We start from the raw sequence: 10078 nt of genomic DNA on the forward strand, positions 1-10078 counted from the left end.
TGCGCCGAAAGATGTTTGGGTAACAAGAAAGTGTTTCTGCATAAGAGGCGGACCTTATCTCCTATAATTTAACTGCAAACACGGAAGGAAAGACAGGGGCTGCAGATCCAAAAGATGAATATTAAGCGATGAGTTAAGTCACCACAAGTAAACATCGGCTGGTTGTAGACGGAGCTGTAAACTTCATGTTGGCTACGACAGACTATCATAAGTAAGTGTAGACTACGGTAGTTTACGTAGTAGTCTCCGGCCGCTATGGCCGAGCGGTTCTAGGAGCTACGGTCGCAGGTTCGAATCCTGCCTCAGGCATGGATGTGTGTGATGTCCTTAAGTTAGTTAGGTTTAAGTATTTCTAAGTTCTAGGGGACTGATGACCTCAGAAGTTAAGTCCCATAGTGCTCAGAGCCATTTGAACCATTTTTGAACCTAGTAGCCTTCGTCAGATAAGAAAATGCCCGCCTTACCGTTGCGTTACGTGTGTTGCATGCCCATCAGGCGCTACCACATCTGGATCATTTTGTTTGTGTATGCGATTAGTGACCTACTACACTCCCCTACAAACCGGAAGCGGTGAACCATCTAGAAAATGAGCGAGGACAGATAAAGGACAGTGTAACCTTCGTAACATTTTTGTCCAACATACTTATCCTCCTGTGTGTTACTTAAAAGGAAATAGTATGTATAGCAAAATTGAAATTGTCAGTACGTTATCCAGGTTCTGTTCGAAAATGCTTGATTTGTAGGTGAAACAAATGAATGTTGTAGCGAAAATTAAAGAAAAAAAAACCAATATAGATTTATCATGTAACTCTACAAAACTTAATTTCCTAAATAAAAATAGGTGAAATTAAAAGAAGCGCAATACAAAAACGTACCAAACATTCCTTCAGTACTTCGTCGAGCTTATACGAGTATAAAACATATTTCTGTTATTCATAAATAACGTCCCACTTACCAGTAATAACAGGAAACTCTTATCTTTGACCATGATGAAGAACGTTCTATTGAGTACAAAATAACAACATTAATGACACATACATTTTATGTTTGTGCATGTAAGCTGTACTTGCATCAAAAGTAATGGCTTTGGTTACAGAAAAGTGGAGAAGTTAAGCGATCAAATAATTTTTATTACTTACAGAACAAACAAACGAAAACCAAAGAGGTATTACAACACTGCAATCAAACGTGAAAGTCTTTACGGAGCATAAACTTTAGTTTTAAATAGAAATAGGGATACTAAACGAATTCAGAAGGAAGAAAGAAAGATTGTTAGGAAAATATTAGGCCCCAAAATTACTGACAGAGAAACTTATAGGCTGAGAAGTAATAAAGGAATAGAAGAATACACAGGCATACATAGTGACATGAGAAACAGAATACTTAGATTTTGTGGACACATTAAAAGAATGACACTTACTAGGTTGACGAAACAAATAGTAGAAAGCTACGAAAACAGAAGTAATGACAAAACTGAGCCAATTAAATGGATCGCTGCGATTAAGGAGGATCTTAAAGTAGCCGGTATAACTCAGGCACACGTTACAGATAGGGAAACATTCAGACAAAAGATAAGTGATTGCAAAATTAGTCAGAGGGAAATTAGAAAAGGGACTAGAACACTGTGGTCTGATGAGAGAAAGAGACTTCATTCTGAAAGGATGAAACAAATTTTGGGCTCAAAGGAATCCCAAGTATTAAAAGCGACATTGACTGATTGTACCTCGCATGGTGCTATTAGGCCCATATGTGAGTAATAATAATAATAATAAAAAAGAGAAATCGTCGTCTCCGAGTTTCTCTCTCACGAATTCATTTATGTTTCAGCAATACTACAGGTAGTCCTAGAACTTACTACGTCAGTTATGTACTTTACGAAAACCCCCGAACCGTAGTTTTGGTAGAGCGCTATTACATCGTAATGTAAAAATAGATTTACACAAGCTTATAATGTAAAATTATGAGAATAGCGATTCATAGGCTTATAAAGTAAAAATATTAAAATGACAGCAACAAGCAAAACCTGCTCTTTAGGCCTAATTTTCGTAGATCAGTTCTCACTCAAAATATGTTCACATTTCGCAAATTTTAGTAAATAAAACCCATTGATGATGGCACGGCTGTGCTGTATTGTGACGTAGCCAAGTATGATGCTTCCTTAGCCACGAAGAAGTGGCTACGCACCGGTTGAGTTGCATTCCTCCGATACTCATCCTCCTGAAGGCGAGTGAGACCGAACTGCTTGGAATTCTTGAATACATTCTTGAGACGGGAAATCTTCTGTCCACAAATCAGCACTGTGCGAAGCTCAGCTTGCGCTTTTCTCACAGGATATCCTACGAGCCATAGCTGAAGGCCCACAGACAGAGTCCATATCCCTAGATTTCAGGAAAATAACTTGACACTGTGTCCCTCTGTAGACTCTTAACCAATATACGAGAGGGCGGAATAGGTTCCCAGATATGTAAGTGGCTCGAAGACTTCTTATGTAGTAGAACTCAGTACGTTGTCTTCAACGGTGTGTGTCGATCAGAGACAAGGGTATCGTCAGAGGTTCCCCATAGAAATGTGATAGAACCGCTCTTATTATCCGCATACACAAACTAGCCACGTCAGCAATGCTTCGCAGTTGCTGAATATGTATGGGAATTGGATATACATCCTAAACTCCTCCCCTCCTCCCCCACCCTCACTTTCTCTCTGTCAATTATCTTAACTACTGGCCGTTAAAATTGCTACACCACAAAGATAACGTGCTACAGACGCGAAATTTAACCGACAGGAAGAAGATGCTGTAATATTCAGAGCATTCACACAAGGTTGGCGCCGGTGGCGATACCTACAACGTGCTGACATGAGGAAAGTTTCCAACCGATTTCTCATACACAAACAGAAGTTGATCGGCGTTGCCTGGTGAAACGTTGTTGTGATGCCTCGTGTAAGGAGAAGAAATGCGTACCATCACGTTTCCGACTTTGATAAAGGTCGGATTGTAGCCTATCGCGTTTGCTGTTTATCGTATCGCGACATTGCTGCTCACGTCGGTCGAGATCCAATGACTATTAGCAGAATTGGAATCGGTGGGTTCAGGAGGGTAATACGGAACGCCGTGCTGGATCCCAACGGCCTCGTATCACTAGCAGTTGAGATGAAAGGCATGTTATCCGCATGGCTGTAACGGATCGTGCAGCCACGTCTCGATCCCTGAGTCAACAGATGAGGACGTTTGCAAGACAACAACCATCTGCACGAACCGTTCGACGACGTTTGCAGCAGCATGGACTTACAGCTCGGAGACCATGGCTGCGGTTACCCTTCACGGTGCATCTGTTTACACCATCATGATGGTCGCATCCGTGTTTGGTGACATCGCGTCGTCGTCGCCATACTGGCGTATCACCCGGCGTGATGGTACGGGGTGCCATTGGTTACACGTCTCGGTCACCTCTTGTTCGCATTGACGGCACTTTGAACAGTGGACGTTACATTTCAGATGTGTTATGACCCGTGGCTCTACCCTTCATTCGATCCCTGCGAAACCCTACATTTCAGCAGGATAATCCACGACCGCATGTTGCAGGTCGTGTATGGGCCTTTCTGGATACAGAAATTGTTCGACTGCTGCCCTGGCCAGCACATTCTCCAGATCTCTCAGCAACTCAAAACATCTGGTCAATGGTGGCCGAGCAACTGGCTCGTCACAATACGCCAGTTAGTGCAGTGGACAGCTGTACCTACACACGCCATCCAAGCTCTGTCTTACTCAATACCCAGACGTACCAAGGCCGTTATTACGGCCAAAAGTGGTTGTTCTGGGTACTGATTTCTGTGGATCTATGCTCCCAAATTGCGTGAAAATGTAATCACATGTCAGTTCTAGTATAATATATTTGTCCAGTGAATACCCGTTTATCATCTGCATTTCTTAAATGGTTCAAATGGCTCTGAGCACGATGGGACTTAACATCTCTGGTCATCAGTCCCCTAGAACTTAGAACTACTTAAACCTAACTAACCTAAGGACAGCACACAACACCCAGTCATCACGAGGCAGTGAAAATCCCTGACCCCGCCGGGAATCGAACTCGTGAATCCGGGCGCGGGAAGCGAGAACGCTACCGCACGACCACGAGCTGCGGACGCATTTCTTATTGGTGTAGCAATTTAATGGCGAGTAGTGTACTTCCCCCCTCTTTGTTCATCTCCCCCTCCTCCTGCCCTCTCTCTCTCTATGTATAATTACTTCCCCTCTTTCTCTGTTCATCTTCTCTTCCACCGTCTCCATGACCGTACCACGCTATTTGGTACTCTTCCTCCTCTCCCTGATACTAGGCTTTGTACATTGTTAACGCAAACGAAACCTTGCTTGGGGGCCTGAAGTCTGTTGAAAAGAATTAATAAAGTGCTTGGCGTCATTGGTATACGGGGTATGAGAGAGTCCTCTCCAGCTGATGGATCTGAAAGGACAGAATTTTGCGTAATTTTAATCTGTGCATGGGTAGCTTTACAAAGTTTAGGATAGTTCACATTTCGCAGAAGTATTCTAATTGGCCGATAAGCTATAAATACAACTTTCGTATTTTCTGTAAAACCGACAGTGGGGAAGAACATAAAACAATTTTGTTTGAAAATATGTGTGATGAGAGAGAATGTATATGACAGAGAGGAAATGTGTAATGGTTTAGGTGCTCTGCTATCTTAGTTACAGATGGCTGCGAGAAAGAGATCAAAACCACTCGTTTTCACCACAGCATGTTTTTTCTTCGCAATCGACTTTTACAGAAAACCTATACATGGCTTTTTTAAAAAATATATAGAGCATGCCTGTTTGAATGTTTATCGTATAAAAATATGTAAATTGGTCTGGTAAAGGCCTATGTCCACCCGAAAGCTCATTAGAGTATTATCTAAAATTTTGAAGTGAATCGATGAAGAACTTTGGTTAATTGAGAGAATTTTAGGAAAGTGTGGTTCATCTGTAAAGGAGACAGCGTACAGAAGAATAGTGCGATCCATTCTTGAGTACTGCTAGAGTGTTTGGATCCAAACCAGGTTAAAGGAAGACATCCAAAGATTTGAGGATCAGGCTGGTTACTGGTTAAGTTCGATCAACAGGCAGATATGTTAACAGGGATACCTCGTTAAATGATATGAGAATTCCTGAAGAGAAGGCGCCGATGTTTTCGAGGAAAACTATTGAGAAAATTTAGAGAATGGGCACTTGAAGCTGGCTACAGAATGATCACTCCTTCCAATATACGTTTCACGAACGGACCACGAAGGTAAGCTGAGAGAGAGATACGGAGGTGTATAGAAGCCCGTTGCTCCGCCGCTCCATGCTAGAGTCGAAAATGATGGAAAATTACTAGTAGTAATACCATCTGCCGCACACCACACTGTGACCTACTGTGTACGTACAGGGTGACAATTACTGAACTACACTCATGTTCATAAATTAAGGATAATGGCAGAATGTGGTGCCACACAATGTGGCACTACACAAAACTGGCGCTAATAGCATAGGCACATAGAGGACACACACGACACAGATCTGTAAGTCCACGGTATTAGTGATAAGTTGAGAAAACTGTCCTGAAAGAAATGTGCTACAATACGCCGTTGTTTCCTGCGCATGATCGCCATGCACACGTACACAGGCCGCACAACGGGTTGGCATACTCTGGATCAAGTGGTCGAGCAGCTGCTGGGGTATAGCCTCCCATTCTTGCACCAGTGCATGTCGGAGCTCCTGAAGTGTCTTAGCGGTTTGAAGATGTGCAGCGATACGTCGACCGAGAGCATCCCAGACGTGCTCGATGGGGTTTAGATCTGGAGAACAGGCAGGCCACACCATTCGCCTGATATCTTCTGTTTCCAGGTACTCCTCGACGATGGTAGCACGGTGGGGCTGTGCACCTCTGAAACGGTGGACGTACTGGTGCAAAATGACGACCCTATACACCTGACCTGTTACAGTTCCTCTGTCAAAGACATGCAGGGGTGTACGTGCACCAATCCCATCCCACGACCTCCATACAGGTCTCTTTCAAGGACATTAAGGGGTTGGTATCTAGTTCCTGGTTCACGCCAGATGAAAGAATGGCGAGAATCACTGTTCAGACTATACCTGGACTCATCCGTGAACATAATCTGGGACCACTGTTCCAATGACCATGTACTGTGTTCTTGACACCAGGCTTTACGGGCTCTCCTATGACCAGGGGTCAGTGGAATGCACCTTGCAGGTCTCCGGGCGAATAGCCCGTGTCTGTTCAGTCGTCTGTAGACCGTGTGTCTGGAGACAACTGTTCCAGTGACTGCGGTAAGGTCCCAAACAAGTACTCTGTGGCCGTCTACGGGCACCTATGGTGAGGTATCGGTCTTCTTGTCGTGTTGTAGACCGTGCAAGTCCCGTACTGTAGCCCCTGGACACGTTTCCTGTCTGCTGAAATCGTTGTCATAATTTTGAGATCACACTTTGTGACACACAGAGGGCCCGTGCTACGGCCTGCTGTGTTTGACCAGCCTCCAGTTGCCCTACTATTCTACCCCTGATAACGTCATCAATATGTGTTCTTTGAGCCGTTTTCAACACACCGTCACCATTAGCAGTCCGAAACCGTCTGCACACTTACTCGCTGCACCATACTCTGACATGCACCGCCGGCCGAAGTGGCCGTGCGGTTAAAGGCGCTGCAGTCTGGAACCCGAAGACCGCTACGGTCGCAGGTTCGAATCCTGCCTCGGGCATGGATGTTTGTGATGTCCTTAGGTTAGTTAGGCTTAACTAGTTCTAAGTTCTAGGGGACTAATGACCTCAGCAGTTGAGTCCCATAGTGCTCAGAGCCATTTGAACCAGCCATTTAACATGCACCAACACACCTCTGCGTATGTTGACTGCTGCCAGCGCCACCGTGCGAAGGCTGCAGGTCAAATGCACTACATTGTTTCACCATGTATCAGCATTATCCTTAATTTATGAGCATGAATGTATCTCAAAACTGATGGCTCTCGATCTTCCACCACAATCGAGTCAATCAACATGAGGTGCCAAATATGAGGTAGCCAAGGAGGTGGAAACGTGGGTTCTACTATGCCAAGACTGCTTCGTAGGTACAACAGGAAAACACAATTAATTAGCAGGAGTGCAAAATAAGAAAGTATTTATTACTTAACTTTGCTGTAGTCCATGATCAGCTGGTTGACAATTATAGAAGACGCTGACTAGACTAAGCGTCTGTAGAACGAAATAATTTACAAGTAACAAAGCCTGCAGTGACGAATTAATCTCTCGTAATATTGAATGTCAAATCCGGTGAATTTGAAGATTAACTGGGAACGGAGTTACAAAGACGTGATGGCAGCGATGACTGAGCTGCAGACGATGACTGATTAACATCGGTGCTGGCTGACCACTGAGCGCGGTTACGAACTGTAGACTGGCACATCTGTACTACAGTGCTGTTGCACATGAAGTCAACTAGTGGAGAGTAAGTACTGCGACTGGCTGTGTACTCTTTGTCTAACACAGCCGTTCTTCCGTTTATCGAGGGAATCGCATCCGGCAGGTCGGTCTCACAGGCGGCGTTGTGATCGTATGACTGACGACATCACAAAAACCTTCACATAGCGTTTGGTAGCCACCCTACCATCGAGGAATATCGCACTGATTATTCCGTCACCGGACAATGCACATCACACAGTCATGCATCGGGGATTCTCAGTCCCCAAAATGCGCCAATTTTGCATACTGACGAACCCAAGCAAATGAAAGTTAGATTCGTCGCTAAACCAAACCATTCAGCCCATACTAATCCCCAACAAGCCCCATGTCCAACCGACCAGTTTGAACGTCCTAACACAAACCATTCAGAAGTTATGATGATTTTATTCCCAATAATTGCCACCTTGTAGATGTAGATGTATTGTGACTGACTGCCACTGACGCGGCGTAGCCAGGCAGTTGGAGTGTTTGTTGGGAGGCCACCATTGCAGCAAGTGGTGTGTGTGTGTGTGTTGCAGATGAGGCGAGTGTCGGCGTGGCTGCTGGTTCTGGGGGTGGGCGTGCTGGGGGCGGTGGCCGAGGCGCCGGTGCCGTACCCGGGCGTGCCGCTGCCGCCGCCCTCGGTGGACCCCGGGGCGCCCTACACGCACTACGCCCCCGCCGACCCCGGCTTCACCCTCCAGACCGGCTACGAGGGCTTCCTGGTGCCCGTGGAGCAGCAGCTGCACTCGCTGCTGCCGCCCGGCCCCTGGAACGCCTTCACCTCCGTCTTCCTGCACTTCCTGCCCAAGTTCGGGCTCAAGCTGATCGGCACGGTCGGCCTGTGGCTGCTGGGCTTCTCTCTGGTGGTGCTGCTGGGCGGCGGCTTCACCGTCGCCGTCTGCACCTTCACGCCGCTCTGCACGCTCACCTTCCTGGGGTTCCCCTTCGGCAGGGCGCAGGTGCGCGAGTCCGTGAGGGCCTTCCTCGAGGACGACCGACTCACCCAGGCGGCCGCCTTCGTCACCGAGGCCCTCGAGAAGTACAGCAAGATGAACGCCAAGGCGGGGAAGTCCTTCGGCGAGAAGGCCAACTCCCTCGACAAGGAAGATGGCGATAAGGCCAACTCCCTCAACAAAGAAGACAAAAAGAAAGCTTGAGGCACGTGTAATCCTCCTCTTCACTTGGCGACCTACTGTGTTCCAACACAGTACAGCAATGACAGTCACACCTCCAATTCGTACACGTTGATTCTAGGAATATTCTACTCCGCTCGTGACGCAGGACAGCACCGAAAGGATTACATGTCCAGTCCACCATCCTTCCATACAGCACAGCACTTTATCAAACCCCTTTGAATTGTGGCATAGAACTCTGGGGAGAACTGAACTTTTGTCACGATACTTGGATGCAGAGCTGTCTGGTCATCTTCAGGTGTATATCATTGGAAGTACGCCGAGCTCATCCACGTAGGATACCACTGGCACCTATCTGGAGCATTGCTGTTTAATTGTCACCATCATATTTTCCACTTTGTACTTCCCCATTCGAGGCTATTCCTCACTGAACTGTCGATCTAATATGATACGTGATGAAATATCCAACCCACCATCTTCCTATATATCGCTACATGACGTCCAGTTACTACGACATCTGATGGAGTATGACATTCTTACCATGTATCTTCTCACTTCCGCAGCAATTTCTTGCTGCAAACAGTTTCAGGAATGCAGCCATTACCAATACTCCTTCTCGCCTTCTGATATTCCAGCTCCGAACCACAGAAATCCACCTTATAAAGTAGCAGATCGCCAGAATATACATGTGGTTGCAGACAGTGGTGGCTGAAGAGATGCCACTCAGGATGCAAAGATTCACACTGCTCGCCTACCCTCTACTTTGGACACCATTGATAGTAAGTCTGACCATATGCGTTGCGCCTTCTCGGTGAGGTCACTACATTGCCATTCAGAGCTGACTGCTATATATAGGACAACGCATTGTCCTCCTGTCCAGCAAATTGATTTCAAGATAACCATTCGACACAGTAGAAATTGGTGATCTAAAAACTTAAACGTGATTAGGTTAGGCAAAAACAAATTATTTTACCGTTATGTTTCCTGAATATTACCTCTACCTATCAGTGGTGAAAGGTATCACTGTTTCCGAGACAAGAAAGACAATGATGCCTATGAAGATGTATAATCGAAAAAACACTAGCTGTCAAACGTGTTTTAAAGTAATTGTGACATTAAAGTACCTGGCTGAAGTCTGAGATTATGCAACTGCAAATAATTTCTGGCAATGAGAGATTTTATTTTGGTATTATATGTAGACTTGACCCGATATGTGCAGAATGCTGTTTATTATGGGAGTGCATGCGTACTGCTTGTCACCAAAGTGATATTCTAAAATGATCTTTGTACGTAATTTATGTCTCATAATTGCTTGTATATAATTATCATTTACATTATTTATGTATTTATTTAATATTTATTGCAGCCTGCAAATGTAAATAAAATTGACTACCATGGTTATGTCCAATAAAAGTGCACTGGTTTCCATTTCCATTCATTATTTTTTGTTTCCATATAG

The 10078-nt window shown here is 45.2% G+C and overlaps 1 protein-coding gene across 1 annotated transcript; it reads left to right on the plus strand.

Moving 5' to 3' along the window:
- Nucleotides 1–8022: 8022 nt before the first annotated feature.
- On the plus strand, nt 8023–9845 carry LOC124550621. The gene has a single exon (XM_047125344.1). It carries the CDS (start codon nt 8023–8025, stop codon nt 8641–8643), a length of 621 nt encoding a protein of 206 aa, XP_046981300.1. The 3' UTR covers nt 8644–9845.
- Nucleotides 9846–10078: the final 233 nt, after the last annotated feature.

The sequence above is a fragment of the Schistocerca americana genome, chromosome 9 (assembly GCF_021461395.2).
Source record: "Schistocerca americana isolate TAMUIC-IGC-003095 chromosome 9, iqSchAmer2.1, whole genome shotgun sequence".
Lineage (NCBI taxonomy): Eukaryota > Metazoa > Arthropoda > Insecta > Orthoptera > Acrididae > Schistocerca > Schistocerca americana.

Excerpts from the sequence above, each read along its gene's own strand:
- LOC124550621 (XM_047125344.1), top strand. The coding sequence starts at position 8,023 with ATGAGGCGAGTGTCGGCGTGGCTGCTGGTTCTGGGGGTGGGCGTGCTG.